Here is a 22581-nt window from a genome sequence, read left to right on the forward strand (position 1 = left end):
ATCATACACGGATTTAAGACAGTAAATCGGAGCAACATGACCATAACATGACAGACATACGAAACGTCATAGACAAAGCAACTAATTCGGTGTTGCCATAGTAATGAAAAATTTAGTTCCAATTTAATACATTTCTAGACATGCTGGATTCACTGTATCTTCATACTCATATGTCTATGGTGAAATTATCATAGAATTATGATAGAATTCAATATGTCAAAATCAGTAGATGTCAATCCCACTTTTATGTTTTTTATCAGCTTGTAACGATTAAGATTTTGCGGCGTTATGATTTTATTGAAATAATTTTTTTCAAATAGTTTCAACCATGTCCACACCACCTCCGATAAAACCCCCTAGGGGTATGAAACAAGGGAGAGAAACGGTAAATGAATCTATACATTCTTCATCTGTCATTTTTTATATAATGTTGACGCCTACCTAAATTAATGAGTACCTCGGTCACCAATTGATAAAATGATTTACAGTGATGAATGCTAGATCTTTTGAAGATACTTTCAGAATTTTTTATGAACAATAAATTACAGGAAAAGGCCAACATAATATTATTTAAAATTTTGTCATTTATAATATGGTTAGTAATGGATTACTCACAGATCCTAACTTTGATTAAGTCAGTTATCTTTAAAACGTTTGTATTTACAGAGTGGACTGTTGATGTCAGTTATCCGTACACTCTCAGCGAGTGAAACAAATGAGCAACGGGACCGAGAAAAGGCTAAACTTGAAAAAGAGTACAAAAAATGTGACCAAAGGCTTGATGAGCTTGTATCAATTCACAACAGTGAGTTGGCACAAGTTATGCAGGTAATGTTTTACATATTATTCAGTTAAAATATTGTTTTTGCTGAATAGGAATGTTTTCTTTATTCTTGAAAAAGAAGTATTAAGACAATAGCGAGAAATTGCACACTGTGAAATCAGGAACTGCAGATGTAAACCAAACTAATGACATAGTTCTTGCTTTCTACGCAGATAATCTCTTGTCGGAGAATATACCCCATTCTTTCTTTCATATAATTCTAAATAAATAGATAATAATTTTCTATAAATTTACCGTAAACTTGTACTGGCTGTGAAGATAGTATGAGTTGTACCTGCTAATGATTATTTACGTCAAAGGTGTGTTTGGAAATGGTTATTATGTGTAAATGACTATGGGAGATATCATCTTCACAGCGCTTATTGACATTGTGACCTCAAATATCTTACTTTCTATCTATTTATAGATTTTTGGGGAAGAGTATATTTAAGAAACATGGATTCCTTGTAGTAATTATCTGCTTGTGTTCAGGTGTTTGGTGGTGTGAGCGGAGTGGTGGGCGCCTGCCGCCTGCGCGTGCGGGGGGCGCGCGCGCGGCTTGCCGGTTGTAAGGAGCTGCTGTGCTGGCGCCGTGCCGAGCTACACCGCCTGGCCAAGGAAGGGGCCCAACACCGCCACGCCCTGCTGCTACTTACGCAAATGTATGCATCTTTTCTGTTTCCTCTAATTTCATTCAAGTAGATTACGCATCATGTTCCTGTCACCTGTTCATTCCACATTGGAAATGTTGACAATTACTTTTTTATTTACCAAGTAATAATAAGTAATTAATCTTCTCTAAATAGTATAAAACAAAGTAGCTATCCGCATCTGTCTGTTTGTGCGCTTAGTTTTTCTAAACTGTGCAACAGATTGTGGTAGGGTTTTCTATCATTTAGAGTATTTCTTCCGAAAGTTTTATATACATAACACATGCATATTATATTTGTAGAAAGTAGAGGAAAGTTGATGTTTTGTAATCAAGTCGTAAAAAATGTAACGCTAACTAAACTTTATAAGATTCATCCAAATAATGTACTACGGAATTGTACAAGTATTTCTTAAAAAGGCCTCACAGCTTCTAAACTTTACCCCAAACAATTTATAAGTCCCCTAGCAACGCCGGGTACACATCAGCTAGTAATGTATAAAAATTCAGCATGTGTTTGTGCTCGCAAAACATCGCTGAAGATTTCAAAGTGTGTTCTTATTAGTGCCAGGAGTGTTTAGAGATGTTTAAATGGTAGAATGGTAGAGGAATACTCAACGCAATATCTCTGCACCGGAATGAGATAGGGAGTCGAATTAAAGTCAATGTAATGTAGTTTTTTAACAGTAACATTGTGGTATACAGTTGTGAATGGCCGAAGAAGTCGGAGACGCCCGAGAAAGACATTAGCAATAGCGAAGTATTTTTTTTTTTTTTTTATAGTGAATACCTCACAAGAGTCTCAACTGCTCCCGTCTGGAGCCAGTGAGACTATGGCATCCCCAATTGGGGGATGTTGTGAGGCTGAAGGTAAGTGGGGAAGGGAAAGAGGAAGGTGGGGAAGTACCTGGCTATTCAGATCTAGTCACTAAACACGGCTAAAGCCATTTGGAGCAACGTTTCAATTCTGAATGGTGGTCTTACACCAGGGCGATACTGGTAGTATCTTCCACTCTGGAACGTGCCGCAAATATACTATATATTATTTTAATTAATTAATTGTGAAATAACACAAATTAATCAAATAAAATTTATTTGCGCACGCCGGGTTCGAACCCGCGACCTTCGGAATGGCAGTCCAATGCGTTACCACTGGACTATGCCGGCCGTCAAGCGGGGTCCACTAGTAATTTCATGACAGTAATAAATATTATTACTTTGTTTTTCCATGGATTATTGACACTTTTAAGAAGCTATGAAAAAAAATGATTAAAACACCAAATGAGCCTAGTTGGTAGCCCGTACAGCTTTAATAATAAATTTTGGGTTAGGTACTACAACTAGGTGTCTCTGAATCAGCTTTTTAGAGTTACACACAAAACTGTACCTTATTTCATTGCCCATGTATGCATACATGTACTCTCACACAAACACATAAAACGTGTTGTGGCATACTTGGATGAGGAAATAATAAAGTTATGATTTTGGGTGTAGCTCGTAAAAGCTGATTTTGGAATTACCTTGTCGTAGTGATAAATTAACCCTTGAAAAAAAAATACAATGAATAAAACAAAAAATAAAAGAATCCAATTATTATCATTAATTTAAAACATTGTGGTATGCCAACTGTAGTAACTTGTTTACTTGGATGATTCTCGCCTCCTATCTATGTCAAGGAGGTAGGTACCGCTACCACACCAACATTTGCTTTATACGATTTTATTTTATTTGACTATACAAATTTGTTTTCATGACTATTTGTAGTGACCAACTAACGGCGGTGGGAGCAGAACTAAATGGCCATCTATCTAAAGGACACTATTTGAATGCGGCCACTGTTTTACAGAATGCTTTGGTAACGGCTCAGACCAGTCTGTGCCAGGTGGAGGCCTTGCAGCATTTGAGAACTGATTTGGAGGTAAATAATTACAAAGATCTCCTCCCTTCTCTTTTTAAAAATTACATTATGATTGCCTCCGGCACTTTCATCTTTCATGACATGTTGTGTTTATTTTTACAGGCTAAAAAGCAACTAGTTTACAACCGTGTACTTGCAGAACTCAATACAGCATTGTACCAAGTTAATAGTGAAGAAAATGGTCAAAAAAATCAAAACACCTCAAGGAAACATGGTAATAAATTATTTAAATTAGTTACTTCTGTTTTTTTTTGTATTTATTTGCTTTTTTTTTTAAATGTTTATCGTCGACATAAATACACAGACGCGTTATGTTCAAATTAATCAAACAATAAATATGGCACGTTCCTGTTTTTAGGTTGAAATCGAATAATGAAACGCGTGAGAAAAGAATAGCCACTACGAATTTGTGTGAATGAATGAAATGGCTACAAATAACATCATACATAGCTAAATGAACGGAAAACATTAGAAAGAGATAGCCATTCAAAGAATATATGTTGTGAATATGTGTGCGTTTGTGGCAGCCGGTGACCGCTTGTCTGACCGACGGGCTTATGTGTGAAACTAAACGCAGTAAATCACCAGCTTGTCCACTGGACCCAGTGCAGTGCAACCACGCGCGTTGTCTTAGTAACCTATCTTCCCTTTTAATTCATCTACAGTATTTTACCTGCGGAAAGACTTTGAATTATGTTAATATCAAGTGATAATATTAATCTTGTAGAGTTTTAAGTTTTGATGTCTTTTAAAATTTTAACATTTCAGAAGGACAAAGAATAGCGACAATAAAAATTGATGAAGAAAGTGTTGAAATAACTCCACAGTTAGAGCTTAAAATAACGGAGGAAAACAGAACATTAAATTTAAAGTTGGCCCTGTTAATAGAGTCATTAGCTGCCATTAATAAGGTTAAAGAGTCCATAGAGGTTAGTTTATTTCATTTTATCTTTTAAAAGAAAGTCATACATCACTGCTACTACCCTTTTGCTTGTGGAATGATGGAGGACTTGGCTAGCAGCGGAATTTGTCAAATCAGCTACCAACCGGACCTAGTAATTTAACTAAGTCAATATTCCAGCCAAGACACGAGTTATTTTGTTTACTATGTTTAGAAAAGTAGTGGCGATTTAACATAATGTAAACTGTATATTATACAAAAATTTCCTACACATTATGTACCTAGAGGAAAATGGGAAATAAGTTCTATTGTATGCAGTCACGATACATCAAGATACATCACTGTTTATTTCTACACTATATTGGGAAGTGTATGCACGGTGCTGGGAAAAAATCTAGGATTCTAATAAGAATGGATATTACCATTATGCTTTGTTGACTGTGTTACCGTGTAAAACAGAATTGACTTATTTATTTTTGTGAATATATTTAATTAATCGAATGTTACAGATTATAAAGGTTCAGATGCAGACCGAACTGATAGAAGTATTCTCTCGAGCGTCGCGACAGGTCCTAGAATTCGGAACATCACAGCTGCCTGTGACGCAGTCGCAGCCGTTCTCCGAGGCGCAGATGACGGAAGTGGACATGTCCAAGCGGGAGAAGCAGGATGCACAGGCTGCCCAGCCACTGGTGCAGCTGATGGGCGTTCTGCTGCAGCAGTGCCGCCTTATTGCCGACAGGCACAAGGTGCTGCTGGAAGCCTGGAAGAATCTAATCAAGAAGCATGATATAGCGGGGATAGAGCTGTACCCGATGAAGCATTATTGGCAGTCCGTTCAGTCGGTGGTAAGTTTGTTTTTATATAATTTATTTTTTTAAACACTTGAGCAGAAGCTACCCAAATTAGGGTAGCACCACTAATTGCTTTGAGCGACAGCTACCCACATTTGGGTAGTTGTGGATAGGTGATTTTATGAATTAAAATGAATTGATTTTGTACTTCCTACAATCATCTATTAGTCGCTAGCTTGATTAAGCTTCTATTCAATACTAAAAGATGTTACCAACGTTCCTCTCATGCAATATACTAGAACTAGACAATGTTTTGTGTTTAAATCGTAAAAATTGCACATTTTTTTTAAATTGCATTTTTTTGTCTGTGACTATACACATTTCCTGTAGACAATAGACAACATGCAGAAATATTCAATATTTCCGCAAATAAGTACAAGGTAGGGCGATTTCTGTAACTAAAATACAGAATTCACGGGTGTTTCCACATCAAAATATTCGCTATATATAGGTATGAATTTCGGAATGAGCGTGGCCGAATCTAAAACCGAACTCCGGAAATCTCTATTGCTCCAGTTTTTTCATCACTCGAGTGGTTAAAATTAGTAATATGGCTGAGAGTCACATTTTTATGGGAATACTTAAAAAATAAATTTGTATCTTTTAGAAAAGTCTAATCTCAGCTACGACTTTAAACCTAAATTTTATTTTCAGAAGCAGCAAAAAATGTTATGTAATTTGCACAGCTCTTTTTGTCTATTTTCAGCTTGCAATATCATTTCCACCATTGGCTATGGAGTTTGATGTTGTGTAAATCTGTAAAAGTTATTATTCTCTGATGCACATTATAATTTTTTTATTTTTTAGTTGCAATTGTTGCTGATCGAGTATATGGATATCAAAAGAGTGAATCAAGACACCCAGAAACTAGTGTATCAAGAGCAGCCAGTCAATTTTGACATCAATTCATATTTTGTAAAGAAAAAGCCACAAAGGTAGGCATAAGTCATACTTATTTTGTAATTTTGTGAAATCTACATTTATATTGTTGTAAAATTCTATTTTGATTTTCAGTAAAAAGAAAGTTCGCCTATTAAAGTTGAATCTGAATAACAATACTGGAGCAGGGGTGGAACAATTGGCAGCAGGAGGTATCAAATGGAAGCTAGTTTGCGTGCCATCCCCACAGCACTTGGCGCACATCTACCACCTCCTGGAAACCTTCCTGGCACAAGTGGAGTCTAGCACTGGGTAAATACTTTATAATGAATTACATTTTTAAATGCGTATAGTTTTTTACTCTTTTGTATATTGCTTAGTGAACAGGCAGTCATCTTCTTTTTCTGGTGTCTTTCCTGTTGGCTAAAATCAGGGAAATCTTCACTCTTCCCGGTAAAACTCAGCTGAACAGAAATCAGTCGCATAGGTTCCAAGCCAAGTTTTTTTTGAGTCTCAACTGCTCCCGACCGCCTGGATCCAGTGAGACTATGGCATCCTCATTTGGGGTATGTTGTGAGGCTGAAGAAAGTGGGGAGGGGGAGGAGATGGGGAAGGGAAGGTGGGGAAGTACCTGGCTATTTAGATCTAAAGAATAAAGAAGAAGGCAAGAAATGCCAAATGGATATATTTCACGATCCAAATATTTGCCCAATCTGGGCTTAAATTTCCAATACAAAACTGTGTTTACGAGAGTCAAAAGGGATGAAGATCTACTATGTAATATATCGACTATGCGAGTGTAAGTGAGACAGAGCGCTGGGCTGGTGAACTAAATGGAACATTTGTTTAAATTCAAATTTGTATGGAAGGCACTTCTTCTTTATTCTGTTGGTGATATTCCTGTTCTACGTCTTCCATCGATGTTTTCCTGAAATATCAGGTGGGTTATCTTGTATTTGTCATTCCTCATTATGTAGTGAAAGGGCATACATTGTAATGAAATCAAACACGGAATAATATTGAAAGGAATGCAGGGGGAAGAGTCCCAAATGGCCGTCTCATGCCTCGTAGAGGTAAGGCCTCCGGCTAGATAGCAGTTGTTATGTATCTGACTGATGTCTGCGTGTGTTCCAGGGTATCGGAGTGCACGCTGCGCATGTTCCTGGCGGAGCTGGTGCGCACGTCGCAAGTGGAGCGTGTGAGCAGCACACTGCGAGCCATGGTGGCCGCGCACTGTTCACAGCCTGGCGCCTGGCGGGAGCTGCTGCTGGTGGCTGTCACTCCGCACAACAATAAGACACTGTTCAAGGTAGGCCCAATTTATTATGGTCCGCTGAGCGGAAAGAGATAGTGGTCTAATAAACAAACCAGGCAACCACTCAATATTTGAAATACTTCAAACCTTCCTCTTTCTCATCTTCTTCCCTTCCCTTCTCCCTTAAGCCTCACAACATACCCCAAATGGGAATGCCATAGTCCCACTCAGACTCTGGACGTAAATGAGGATGCCATAGTCTACCACTCAGACTCCGGACGCAAATGGGGATGCCATAGTCCCACTCAGACTCCGGACGCAAATGGGGATGCCATAGTCTCCCACTCAGACTCCGGACGCAAATGGGGATGCCATAGTCTCCCACTCAGACTCCGGACGCAAATGGGGATGCCATAGTCTACCACTCAGACTCCGGACGCAAATGGGGATGCCATTGTCTCCCACTCAGACTCCGGACGCAAATGGGGATGCCATAGTCTCCCACTCAGACTCCGGACGCAAATGGGGATGCCATAGTCTCCCACTCAGACTCCGGACGCAAATGGGGATGCCATAGTCTCCCACTCAGACTCCGGACGCAAATGGGGATGCCATAGTCTACCACTCAGACTCCGGACGCAAATGGGGATGCCATTGTCTCCCACTCAGACTCCGGACGCAAATGGGGATGCCATAGTCTCCCACTCAGACTCCGGACGCAAATGGGGATGCCATAGTCTCCCACTCAGACTCCGGACGCAAATGGGGATGCCATAGTCTCCCACTCAGACTCCGGACGCAAATGGGGATGCCATAGTCTCCCACTCAGACTCCGGACGCAAATGGGGATGCCATAGTCTCCCACTCAGACTCCGGACGCAAATGGGGATGCCATAGTCTCCCACTCAGACTCCGGACGCAAATGGGGATGCCATAGTCTCCCACTCAGACTCCGGATGCAAATGGGGATGCCATAGTCCCACTCAGACTCCGGACGCAAATGGGGATGCCATAGTCTCCCACTCAGACTCCGGACGCAAATGGGGATGCCATAGTCTCCCACTCAGACTCCGGACGCAAATGGGGATGCCATAGTCCCACTCAGACTCCGGACGCAAATGGGGATGCCATAGTCTCCCACTCAGACTCCGGACGCAAATGGGGATGTCATAGTCTCCCACTCAGACTCCGGACGCAAATGGGGATGCCATAGTCTACCACTCAGACTCCGGACGCAAATGGGGATGCCATAGTCTCCCACTCAGACTCCGGACGCAAATGGGGATGCCATAGTCTCCCACTCAGACTCCGGACGCAAATGGGGATGCCATAGTCTCCCACTCAGACTCCGGACCCAAATGGGGATGCCATAGTCCCACTCAGACTCCGGACGCAAATGGGGATGCCATAGTCTCCCACTCAGACTCCGGACGCAAATGGGGATGCCATAGTCCCACTCAGACTCCGGACGCAAATGGGGATGCCATAGTCTCCCACTCAGACTCCGGACGCAAATGAGGATGCCATAGTCCCATGCAGACTCCGGTCAGTTAGAGTAGCTTGGACTCTTGAGCGGTATTAACATTAAAAAAAAATAATATTCGGATAGAAACTCGCTGAGGTGTTGTTGTATTGTAAACACATTATAGGACTACCTACAGGGCACTGCCACCTCAGGAAGCACATGGAGCTGTTTGAAGTCACAAGCATTATGGATGGGTTGTTTCACAGAATTTGAACAATTTATCAAATTACAATGTCAAAATTCTGTGAAAGTTCTATTCAAGTTCTGTTATGAATTCATCATGGACCGGTTGTTTAACAACCCGGTTGTTTAAACAACTTCCTAATGTTCTAGGAATTGTGAAGAGGTTGAAGAACAACAAATTCACCCATAATGGGAAAATATCTCATACCTGGGAAGACATATTAAGACATAACTGAATACCCAATGACAAGCCTGGTCAACTTTATTAGAGGGACTGGGCTACAATCGGAGGGATAAATGGGAGACAATGTATCTATGGTCTGAGTGCTTACGGGAGTTATGTGGACTGTCTCCTTAACAATACTAATGAGCACACTTCAGAGCTTCATTTCTAACTTGTTTCATAACTTCTATTTCTGTTACACATCCCTTTTAATATCTCGAGTTTGAAACGGGGCTATAACATTGTAATGCTGAAATAGCATAAAGATGACATAACCTCACTCCTTAATTCCAGTGCGCAGTGTCTGTATGGGAGGCGTGTTCGTGGGCGCTGCGTGACGCCCTGCGGCTGGGCGTGATGGGAGGGGGCGTGGTGCGGGGGGCAGTAATCCCTACGCTCACGGTGCTGGCCACTGCCGCGCGCCGGCGCACCACGCTGCTCGCCCCGCGCGCAAGGTCGCACCTCTGGCTCAGCGACGACGACATCACCAGATTCCTCAAGTAATTAAAGTAGTTGGTTATATTATTATACACGCTGTTCCGTGGTAAAAAGGCGTGCCAAATCGCTTCAGGGCAAAACACGAGAGTAAAACGACCTCTTTTTTCAAATTAAGTAATGTTTTTGCTCTCCTGAAAATTAAGTGAAATTAGGGACATAAAAACCTTTAAATAATTAACTATCATTACATTTTCTAGATCCTTACCTAACTGGAATTTATTGAAACATTCACCTGCCAAAGGAAGAAAGGATTACGACTTTATTTTAGAGGTTAGTTCAATAATTTCTCTAATAATAACAAACAATTGAAAAAAATTTAAAAAGTTGTTGAATTCTGCCTCACGCTTAGTGAGGAAATTTTTTTCAAATGGCTCTTGGTTTCAACTTAGTTACTACAATAAATAACTATTTATGTCAGGGGAGATAGTAAAAGATGCATTAAAGTTCCATTTTTTATCAATCAAGGTTAAGCTTGAAGGTTAGGAAATACGCATAAATTCTTGAAATAACTCAAGTACGAACCTAAAACCTTTTTAGTATAAGTTTTACATCACCCCCGACTTAAATATGTAGTTGTTTCCAGTAGTGAAATCAAGTGTTATTTTTTTGTAAAATGCGCAAGTGAGGCTGAATTCGGCAACTTTTCCCAATTTTTTAAATCGAAATTAGGGTCTATAATAATTTGCTGTGTATTCTTTTAAGGACATGAAGCAGAGCTTTGAACGTGAAGCAGAAATATTAGGTTCCAGTCTTGGCGATGGAAATGTCAATGAAAAAGAGATAATTTCCAATGTAAATACTTTACGTGACATCGCCATTATGTGTGAGACAATGGTAAGTTGATTCCGATTTTTTGTTTTGATTATATTATTATATATACTAGTTGAAAAATCACAGATCTTGCATATGTCGACTTTTAAAAATGGCATGCAAACATCAGCCATTTATGTATGCAAATTTCAAATATAGAATTAAAATAATTTTCTACTAAAATATATTTAATCAATTGTTTGGATTTGAATATATTCTTTTCTGATTTTTCTCAACACATCCATCAGTTCCGTAGTTGAAAAGTTCATTCTCACAAAGGGAATTAATATGTTTTATGTAATAATAACTTATTGTAAATGTGAGGTTATAAAAGATATGTGGTTTAGGAATGGCTGGCCACAAAGGTGAAGAGCTGGGAGGGCCTAGAGGAGGGGGTGGTGAAGAAGGAGGCGGGAAAGGAGCGGCGGCCAAACTCACACGATGCTCTGCTGGTGGAACTAGCCAACATGGCCACTGGTTTCCATTCTCTGTCAGATAACTGCCTTCTATTGCTCCACCTCGAGGTAATGTATTTAAACTCACAATAGATTATATGCTAAGCCAATAACCGCGGCTTACGCACAAATATACAATTTGGAAAGTCAAGTCCACTGTCATATACGAAATTTCACAGAGTGTATAGATCTAAAGGTATTGAACCCGGGCTTCAAATGCGGCTTATTCTTCATTCTATTATGTTGAAATACTCAACAAAAAATATATTTCTTCATCCAGATGCGTATTATTATAATTTGAGATGTCAAAATCGAGTTGCACATGGTTGATGTCTGACCTGATTTGTTGAGTGTTGTACATATTAGTTAATTTTACTGTGGGTTGATTAAAGCTCTTGTCAACATAAAATCTGGAGGTTGTGATTTTGATTTCCTTTGAACTTGTCTATTAACCAGGGGCATTCCATAAGTTTTATAATTTTAAAGTTTTAAGTTCTTTCTGGGTTGTAAAATCACACCAATATTTATACATATTTTTTTTTTCCATAGGTGAGAATGCAGTGTTTCCACTACTTGGGCCGCCTTAACTCCTGGCTGGTGAACGGACAGACGGGGGAGTCCCCCACTGTGAGCTTGGCAAGACATCTTCAGGCCTTCTTCCAACAGCTCGGGCCCATACTGCAGCACAGGAGGCTTCTTGTTAGTATTACATTCACTTAAGACATTCCGCAAACCAGTAGTATGTACAGGTAAATTATTTTGCTAATGTATGGTTTATTTTATAATTCCAGTACGTGATGGAGGGCCTGGGTGAGATGATGTCGGCCGTGGTGGTTGGTCTGTGGCGCGGCAGCGGCGATGGAGTGTGCGGCGCGGTGGCTCAGCTGGAGCCCCTTCGCCACTGCCTCACCGCCGCGCACCTGTCCCCCGAGGGCCTGCACAAGGCCACCCTCTACCTGCACATGCTCAACATGACACACGAGGTGCTTACATACAGAACATTGAAGAAATACCTAACCTAACCTAATCTGTTCTTTTATGTTCTATTTTATCCAGTTACAAAAAGTTACCAACTCTCCAAAACATTATGCATATTGCCTCCACCATCTGCCCATTTCTAACTAAGGTTTAATTTTTTCTCTCGTCACATTTGATGAGCTAATTTTCAATTTTCGACATTAAACTCCAATCTGTCTGTTTCTGCTTTTTATCAAATTGTAATCAGCTGACATAAATTTAATAATAATAATAATATTTGGATCATTTGTATAGCGTTGTTTTTGTGCAAAATCACCTCAAGGACATGCATAAAAACATGACTTTTCTGCATGACAACTGATCGCAATTTGTTAAAACGTTAAATGTTCAAATGTAAAATTTTCAAAATGGTGCTGATCAACGATTCTGTCATTGAATTGTTTGAAACATTACAACCTTGTAGGTACTATTCCAATTTATTTCTGATTTAAATGGCTTTTAGCAACAAATAGGTAAAAGCAGTCTGATTATTATTATTATTGAATATTAGGCCATAAACTCATATCCCTATGTTTCACCTTATTCCTTTGATAGTAGCTATTAATAGAGTTGTTTTTTTCATTGGGCGATATCTACCGGTTCCACAACATAGCTCCCCAGGGGATCTAGCACGATCAAATTGTTAACTTAACAATATTGGATCCATAGACTTAACTTCCGACATCTTATATCAATATCCCAAGCACAGTTGTGCCGTCGATACCTGAACCGATACTAACGATGTTTGGGAATCGTTATGCGATGGCATCACTGGCGAATCTGTCTATGAATTTACATTCCGTAACATCCAAACGGCTACGTAAAAATTGAAAATACTAATGAATTGACAATGTCAATTAGAAATATTGAATTATGTTGAATAGAATTAATTAGAACGCATGTACTTTTTGACACTAAAATGAGAGTTAATTAGTTAATGGGGTCTTTATTCATAACCAACAACTTTCATTTCTCCAAGCTGGAACGGAATCAATTGATAGCATCTTAAATGAACTATGGATTGTGTATACGATTGGTTTCAATTTTTAGTTCACCTCCATTCACTAATAAGCCAGTTATTTTGCATAACGAATGACATTATTAAAAAAATTATGTATATTGACAGCTTATCTGACACCTGGAAGCCGTGCTAAAAGCGGGGACTTTTGTCTACCAACTGTCGGAATCATATTTTGACCGTGCTCGCAAATATCACTTACCGACCATAGATGACAGATTTCATCAATATCGTATTGATATTTGGTTTTATCGATCTACCGTGCTAGATACCCAGGTATCTGATTTTCCTACCTGTCAGCTGTAGATGGGACACCGATGTCCTCCATACAAAAAAGCAAAAAAGTAACAAAGTGTGTTTTTCTTTCAGGAAATTCTGTTGATGGTAGCGGAGAAAGGTCCATCGTTTTCAGAATTGGAATACATGAACGCTTTTCAAGTTATTACCAAGGTTACCAACCTGCCTGATTCTGTACACAAGGGGAACCTTGCGAAGCTTTCAAATTTACTTGGAAATGTTGGAGTGACTGTATAGCCAAAATTTGGCAATAAACAATGAAGCTTGACCACCGTAGGGAAAACATCTAGATTGCTGTTGCGCCCACAATTAATGAAAGTTTATTTTGTGCAAAATATTCATAGCTGCTCTGCCAGAAAACTAATATAAAAAGAAATTACAAATTATTTATAATCTGAGTAGGTCAAGGATGCTAATGGTCTTTTATAATATATGTACAAGTGCTTTGAGTCATAATATTTCATTGTCTTATGGATTATACATGCGGTGAAACTCCCTTATAAAGTTTTTCTAAGGACCAGAACAAACACTTCTAATGTCGGAAAACCTTATAATATGTGGAATGAATTAGGCTTTGAACAGAAAAATTCTTATGTGGTTCTTAAGGGTGTTTCACTGTAATCATTATTATATTATAGACCTAGAAAGCACCTAGATCGTAGATTAAGAAAAGCTTAAAGCAAACAAGAAAAACGAAAACATTATAGACTAATTAATATTATTGCTTACATTAAATTTATTTAATAAAAATATTTTTAATAGTTTTTGTTTTATTATTTCCTGCTTCGTCCTGAAGGAAATCGTCGTGACAACGAAAAATCCCATTGAGATGCGGACGAACTCTGTTTTTTGCACCACTCCTACTAAACAATTCCCCAGTTTTTAGTTGCATTGATGCCATTGGCAGCCATAAACCATTATATTTAATTTAATTTATTACTGAAGGCCACCGGTTCAAATCCCGGTGTGCGCAGGAAAATTTTATTTGATGAATTTGTGTTATTTCATAATATATTAATTTCAAATAATATATAGTATACTTGTGCCACGTTTTAAAGTGGGCGATATTGAGAGTGTAATGTAAATTAAGATGTAAGTATGTATAAACATGTAAGACCACCAGTTCCAAGCAATGTTTCAGAATTGAAACATTGCTTGGAATGGCTTTTAGCCGTGTTTGGTGATCAGATCTGAATAGCCAGGTACTCACCCACCTTCCTCTTACCCATCTCCTTCCCCTCCTCATTACCTTCAAACTCACACCATACCCTAATTGGGGGTGTCATAGTTTCACTGGCTCCAGACGGTTGGGAGTTACATTAAAAAAAATATGTATAGAGTCAAACATGGTTATAACGAGCACGAGGGTACTGACTAAATTTTCTCCTTATATGTAGCTGTTAATCATTATATCCAGAATAGGTCTTTTAGAAGTCGTATGTACCTACCTAAATGCCTCTACTATCAATGTATTCGCAAAAGTGCAGTATATTTTCAAAATAAGAGTAGGTATTACCTATTAACAAAATAAATAATAAAAAAAAACTTATATTACTCAAATTTATTTTCAATGATTGTGTTAAAGATTTCGCTTGCATCACAATTTCTTCTTCAAAACAATCATCGCATTATAACTATCATCTCCTGGTTCAAGGCTTCCAAGAAAAATATCACTAAATTGTCTATCATTTTATCACTAACTTGTGCGTACTGGAACTACCGCTTGTAAAATCGCACTTGTCATAAATAACTAGCTTGTGGGATTGTTTTGGTTTTCGGCTGAAAAAATTCACTTGTCACAAACCAGTGATGCACAACCCGCTGCCCCTATGTCAATTTCATACGGCCACATGGCTATAGAGAAAAATCTCAATGTTTGGGGTAATTCTTGAAAACCCTGGCTGTGAACATTTTTTTGGTTAATTTACGCTGCATATCCTAAATTGAACCAAATTTGAAGAACCGGTTTGCATAACACAAAATTCAAGAGACATCTTAACTGTTGAATTTCGCTGTCAACCCCCCCCCCCCCCTCGACGAAAACAATAAAAAAACTGCTTGTAGGTTGCGGCATGTTTGAAAAATAGGCAAAGCTCTGCTGGACAGAGTTGTCCATCACTATCATAAATATATCCCGTGTAGGGATGTAGGTACTCGTAGCTAGGTATCTTCATAAACATATTTATTTGTTTTTAAAACATAATTGATGATGAGTTGTAATACAAAAGATGACGTAAAAAAGGAAACAAATTTGTGAAGCTCAAATTTTACATGACTTTCCCAGATTTTATGATAATTTTACATTGTGCCCAATGGTTCAAATAGCCGGCAATCTTACACAGGTAATGCCATAAAATATGAATCCGTCCCGTCAACGGGATAGGAAATTCCCGCCACTTTGTTTGTTACTACCTACTTTGAGAATAATCTATTTTTTCAAACCAACGACCCATTCGTGTATTCAGAAATTATTTGCACGGTATATCAGTGAATCGACCTCGTTATATGAAGATAAGCCTGAACTAAAATATTGTTTTGTAATTGCTCATTATTGCCGTGATTGTTATGGTTATAACCAAGTTCGACTGTATATATATTTCTACCAATGTCCAGTTTAGGGCCAAAAAATCTGTTCATGTTACCAGTGGCGGACTAAAGGGGGGGCGGCCCGCCTCGGGCCCCCGGTCCTGGGGGGCTCCCAAACGCCTCCATGTCCCCTTGATGGGGATGGGGAAATTAGAGGACACTTTGAATGTTACCTGTACTACGCAATATATTTATACAATATGAAGTGTAAGTATTAGACGTAATAAAGATAAAGATAATCAAAGTGTGCAAATTATAATTTCCTTTGGACGGATAGCAATACTTTTTGTTTGGTTTTTTATTCGTTTACAAATTTATTGTTCCATAACTATAATATGAAATCAAAACTCGAGAATGTTAAGGTTCGATACCTGAAATCATTGCGAATGTTGTATATTTTTGTCTGTTATGCTGGCAACTTAAGTTTCTTATCAAGTTTTTCTACATTCAAAAATATTTTGACTAAGAAGTAACCCTCACAATCGAAGACATAACCCTCACAATATAGTAAAATTGACCCTCACAATCGCAACCCAATATATATATATATATTTTAATTACCTATACCAAGGGCTTATATAAGGGGGGGTTTAGGGGTTCAACCCCCCCCCCCCATCGCCCTTAGTATTACGTAGGCTATTTATTTTTCCCTAAAGCTTGCATTCCTGGAAAATACAAAAATATTATTTGCATCAAATCATTTATCAATGCGATGTGAACAGGGGCGGCCCTGAGCCAAATGGCGCCTGGCACTAGTAAAAACCGCTAAGGTCTGTATTAGGTGTTAGGTATTATCGGCGCCTTAAAAAATAAGTTGTGGTATGTATTTCGATAGTATTTTTCTTTTTACTACGTTTTTTTAGGGGAGGCACAGCCTCCCTTGCCTCATTGCACGAACCGCTACTGTTAAAGATTTACACTCAAATAGTTGAATAAACAAGTTGCAATTTAAGTGAGAAATATTATTGAAAAAGTTTTATAATGTATGTGAAAATTTGGAATATATTATTTTATTACTATACTAGCTGTATTGCTGTGGCTCAGTCTGTCTGTGCGGATGGAGAAACAATAGCGCGTGTTGCTTTTACTTCCAACAGATGGCACTGTTTTAAAAAAGCACGTTTTTACACAGGTAACATCTGTATAATATAGGTATATAAAAACACACGCGTATTCGAATGCAACGACGTCAAAATTTCAAAGCAATTGGTGAAGAGCTTTCGGAGATTTAATATTTTCAACAAACGAATATTAACATTTTTATTAATATAGATAGATAACCTCATAATATATACGGGCGTGGCCTATACCACGTCACACCATCGCACACAGTCTTCACCAAAGATCTAATATCTTCGGTCTTCACAGATGGTAATATATCTGACGGTTTTATGGGATTGTATGCCCACTTATAATATGAGGTTATATTATCTTTCGTGCGGTGTGTGGCTAGCTTTATTACCATTATTGTTGCATTTAAACCATAAATCATAGAAATCTTCTTTACCCTGTGATAGCTTGATGGCAGGCTGGTAGGTGGGTACCTATTCAAATCTGCACAAATCCCGATGTATAATGTATATCGGTAGGGCTTATTACTGCTACTTATAACTGCATATTACTAGAGTAGATTTTCTCGTTTGTGGGTAAACCTACCGGACGAGTGTTAGAAATACCGGAGCTTATTCATCTGCGCTTTTCCCGCAGGATCCAGTAGTTGTCGGGACCGCTAACTGTGAACAAACATGACTCTAAACGTAAGTTGTGTTTAACTATTTTTGTCTAACAGTCTAATTGCTTTTTGGACCGCGATGTGTAGGTACCTACTGTAAAAATAATAATATTCGGCCACAAAATATCACTGGGTTTTCGCGTCCCTTATTGTTTTTAAATAGAGAACAAACAAATTGTTTATGGTTGAACAGCTACCAACTGGAGGGGGAATTTTTCTCGTCCTCTTGATATGGTACCTACTCACATGAAATAGGTATCGCTTCGACATATTGGTTTTAAATTAGGCACTCGGCTTATAAGGTAATTCTATTTGTTTCAGGTGAAGGATGTCTTCTGTTTTCTTTTGTTGGCATTGTCTTGTAATAGTCTTCCAAATAGATATTTAAAATTCTGGCCATTTCTTGCATCTTCATCGGAACAAACGCAATCTAATTTAAACGGGAGCCCGCGTAAAAATGACGAAATCATAATTAATGCCAAAGTCGCCGAGGACGACTTTCCGCACGGAATATTGTACGCAATGCCCGCCGATGATTACAAATGGTTTAAGCCTAAATCGTTGCAAATTACCTTTGAACCGACGTTCAATGATTCGAAATTAAGAATAGTCGACACTTTTTTAGATGGCATCAAAGCAGAAACACCCGAGAATGTCAAAAAGAATCCGACCACTAAAAAACCTAAAAGGCCACAACCGACTATAAAAAATAAACTTCCAGTGTATAGCAATAAACCCCAACCACGTCCAGCAAACAAGATAATGGAGAAAAAACAAATTGAAGAACTTCCAGAACAACACACAAGCTTACCTCCTTCATCGGAAATCTCATCTCAATTCCATGAAAATAATTTGTCTGGTCTAAGTCAAATTGGTAACAGAGAATCCCAAATGGTGATAAAGCCAACCGTGATAGTGAATATAAGAGGAACTGTATCAAATACCGATAGTGCTATAAGTGTTGAGAGTCGCGTACAACCGAAGGGAATCAATTTTTCTAATGACTCTGCTAATAGTGCTAACTTACCTAGAAATGTGTATCAAATAAACCAGGAGATCAACCTGCAAACAGACCTCTTTTCCCCGATAAACGAGAGTGTTGCAACGCCCGCGCCTGCAGTAATAAACATCTTTGATTCCAAGGATGATGAAAGAATGGTCGAATCCTCCAGAGGCCGGTCCGCTGACAATACACAGGCGCAATTGGACACGCATCAAGATGGTTTCGATATGGCATCGTTAATCGAAGACTACCTTGAATTCGATTTATTTAAATGAAGAAGTGCAATTACACTAAAAACATAAATTAAAACTTTACCATTAAGAACAATAATTAACAAAAAGATACATTCTCACCAACTCTACACATTATGTTGTTACATAAAACATCGCTTATGCAGGTCCTTACATTTTGTATGGTAATAAAATACGTTTCCTTATAATATAATTACAGTACGGCGCTTCACAAACTTTTTCATGTCACAACCCTCGAAATCTGAAAATGCTAAAGGTTCTCGAAAAGGTTTTGTAATATTTATAAGTCAACAACATCGTACCTACCTACTGCCTACGAACCTGTTTGCAATTATTTTACTTGTTTATATATCTTTAAATATACAGCACCTGCATTTTACATTTATTAAAAATATAATTATATCTTGTTACAAACCCTTCTAAATATTATCTTTAACCCATTCAGTGCTTCCAACACTTACTATCAGTTTGAAATATTTTCTGTGTATTTCAAATGTGCTATATACATCTGAATTTTTTATTTTTCCGTAAAAATAAATACTGCTTTAGAAACTAGATAAAATTTTCTTTCCTGTGTATACATTTAAAATAAACATAACTATTTCTAAATAATTAATTTTTAATATCAAACGCGAAAAATGTTGTCAAAAACGCTAACCACATTTTGTATTCCAATCATAGAAAAATTGAGAGAACTCGATATTTCGAAAACACATTTGTTTTGTTTGGGGAATTTGTAAGAAAACTGTACCTTCACTTTTATCTCGTTCATTATAATAAAAATTAGAAATATTTTTTAAAGTTAAGCCGATTGTTACGATAGCGGCGCGAAATAAGAATTATTCATTTTAGGTATTTTTATGAATTTATTAATTGATTCCAGTATAAAATGCTGGAGGGGTTAAGTAGACACCAGTACCATCGATGGACTTTACGCCATAGTAAATATATATTATCGCAATAACCTAAGTTACCTTTTTTGTATTAAAAAATTATGTACTTTTGAATTTGTGTAAAGCTCAAATGTAAACACATTTACTCTTCTTAATTACCCCTTTTAATTGATTTATTTTCACACACATTTGAAAATTAATTCGATGTTCCTCCTAGTTTAAAAAGCCCTCGTAGTATCCTGGCCTAACCATCGTTTCATATCAACATACATCGGATTATATTTTTACAGTATCAATGCATGCAAAATGTGTTAAGTGCTGTTTTAAGTAAATACAATTAGATGTTTTGTAAAGCGTTTATCAAGATTACTCACTTTGTAAATAGATGTTTCGTGAGTAAATTTACATTACTTACAACATCTAGAATGAATAAAAAGCGCGCATATTCAAATTGATTTTGTTACTGTACATTTTATAATTTTTCAAATTGCACTTAGCACATGTGTATGATAGGCCATCGATATTCTCAATTTAAGGCGATGCACTACGTAGTAATGCAAAATCATGTGTTTTTGGTTTGAAAATTTGGTCACCTAGAAATGTTTCAGATGCTTTAATTAAATACTGCGAGTAGAATGAATCTTGGGCTTTGAAATAATCGAGTATTTTTTAGATAAGTGCTTTTATAAGCCCAGAAAAAATAATATATGAGGCCTATGAAAACTGCTTTAAAGTTCAAAATCTCCTACTTACGAACCCATTTTCGGTTATAATTTTATTGTATAATGTGGCAAATTAAGTTATTTATAAATATCCTCATCATTTATGCCTGAACATCCACAAAATAAAATTAAAGGCACTTTTTAGCCATGTTTTTTTCTTGCATAAATCAAAACAGGCGGATGGTGTTAAGCGGGAATTTAAACCTTATCGCCATCTACGTAAGGGGTGTTATTGATACCGGCTCGATTTAAAATATTAAACGACGTAATGCATTGCCTTAAGGTATTTTTTATTTGATTTTACGACACTTAATTCTCGTAATGTTCATCGTTAAAAGTATTCCGTATTTTTTCACTGTTGTGTTAGGTTAGTTAGGTCAAGATTGATGGTATCCTTTTCGATTAGGTGCCGTGACGCGGGAGCTTTTCATGTTAAGTGTATTAATTATATAGCCGAGTAAAACAGGTATAAAATCCTGTAAACGACCTTCAGTTGCCTCCAGGGATAATGCGCCCTCAAGGGTATACTTACATAGAATATAGAATGTATAGAGATAATGGGTGACTGTTCTCAGTGTTCAGGGATCTCTTCGATAAACCACTATTTTACCATGTAATTATAATCTAGTATTTGAACAATTTAATATTAAACACGGTGTCTGCAAATTGTTGAATCCACATCACATTTGATTTAAAAAAATATGTTTTAGCTTTCGTATTCGAGTAGGTATGGCGTGCATTTATCGATCAAAGATAGGCTGTGTGTAGTTTCAAGTTCGGATATGAATTGTGCGTTGAATATTTTGAAAATGGCCATTTTTTTATCTCACAGTGTAAATTTGTCATACAGAAGCAATTTATCAATGGAGAACGATTGCGACATAGCAAATATTTAGCACTCATTTAAGAAAAAAACTTGTTTTTCTTTTTTTCTTAGGGCAGGCCCCGATTTTCATCCTTTATGGACGCCACTGGTGAGTTGGGTCCGAAGTTGAAGTTTTTCTTTATCAGATTAAATATATTTTATTTGAGTTATCTGAACATTTGTGAACGAATTACTAATTATAACTTACCTACATGTCATTGAATTTTATCTTGCTTAACGTTCTTAAAATCCGGTTTGAATTTATTAATTGGTGTAATTTTAATGGTCTCTAGCAGGGCATTATATTATTTCATCCCCTTGTAGAATAAACTGTTTTGAGCTTGTGTTATTGGCTTTGTTATTTTTTAATTACATCATCATCAGCTAGTTAATTGTATTTTAAAATCTTATTCCCAAAGATACCGAAAATAATAAAAACAAGTTTTTGTACCTATCGATCTCAAAATTCTCAAATCGAATAAACTTGGGTGCTCCAACTATTTACTGTACCATGAGCTTTCGGACACCGTGTACAATACGTATATAATGACAAATGGCCAGCTGAAAGGATAAAAATACATTATTTTGTCTTTAAATTGAACATTTTTCACATTCTGGAAAAAAGGCAACTTTTGCAAGTAAAACGGGTAAGACGTATTTCTTTACCATTATTTCAGATAAGAATGTCACTAATGTCAGTAATGTATGTGTTTATCGTACCTGTGTCTCCACATTTCTGAATGTAAACAAATAACTTTTCAACTTTCTAGGTACATACCGATATAAATGTTGTCTGATTATTCCAGAAATAAAGTGCTTACCTACTATTTTAGTTTCGGTGAATGTATAATTACGATAGTTAGGTATTTCATAATAATTAGGTTTTCTGAATAACACAAGTAGATAGCAGTTGTGTGCATTGCTTTATGACAAGTGTTTCGATTGTAATTGCATAACATTGAATATTTTGGTAGTTTTCTGTCGATAATTATGGCCAGGTTGACAAATGAAAGTTAAAGTTGATTATGAATATGTATTCTAACTCAAATGTCTGACTTTTTTTAATTCATGCATTACATCACGTAAAAAGTTTCATAGTCATTTTCCTAAGACAGGCGAAGCTTTTCTACTTTTATGGACTGCAAGACACTGGTAGATTGGTGCCTCCGAGTAAGTACATATCTAACACCCTCTCAGATCTCATGGACTGCAAGCCACTGGTAG

The 22581-nt window shown here is 37.4% G+C and overlaps 1 protein-coding gene across 1 annotated transcript; it reads left to right on the forward strand.

The window, feature by feature from the left end:
• The first annotated feature begins 210 nt into the window (after positions 1-210).
• Sec8 (exocyst complex component secretory 8) lies at positions 211-14028 on the forward strand. The gene is made up of 17 exons (XM_089638547.1): positions 211-385; positions 667-828; positions 1316-1485; positions 3237-3390; positions 3493-3604; positions 4159-4319; positions 4801-5139; positions 5953-6080; positions 6160-6336; positions 7159-7333; positions 9505-9710; positions 9906-9978; positions 10411-10542; positions 10866-11042; positions 11523-11672; positions 11765-11956; positions 13378-14028. The coding sequence occupies exons 1-17, from the start codon at positions 329-331 to the stop codon at positions 13540-13542; spliced, it is 2730 nt and encodes a 909-aa protein (XP_089494673.1). The 5' UTR covers positions 211-328; the 3' UTR covers positions 13543-14028.
• Positions 14029-22581: the final 8553 nt, after the last annotated feature.

The sequence above is a fragment of the Hesperophylax consimilis genome, chromosome 1, assembly GCF_061612785.1.
Source record: "Hesperophylax consimilis isolate HC1 chromosome 1, BYU_Hcon_1.0, whole genome shotgun sequence".
Taxonomy (NCBI): Eukaryota; Metazoa; Arthropoda; class Insecta; order Trichoptera; family Limnephilidae; genus Hesperophylax; species Hesperophylax consimilis.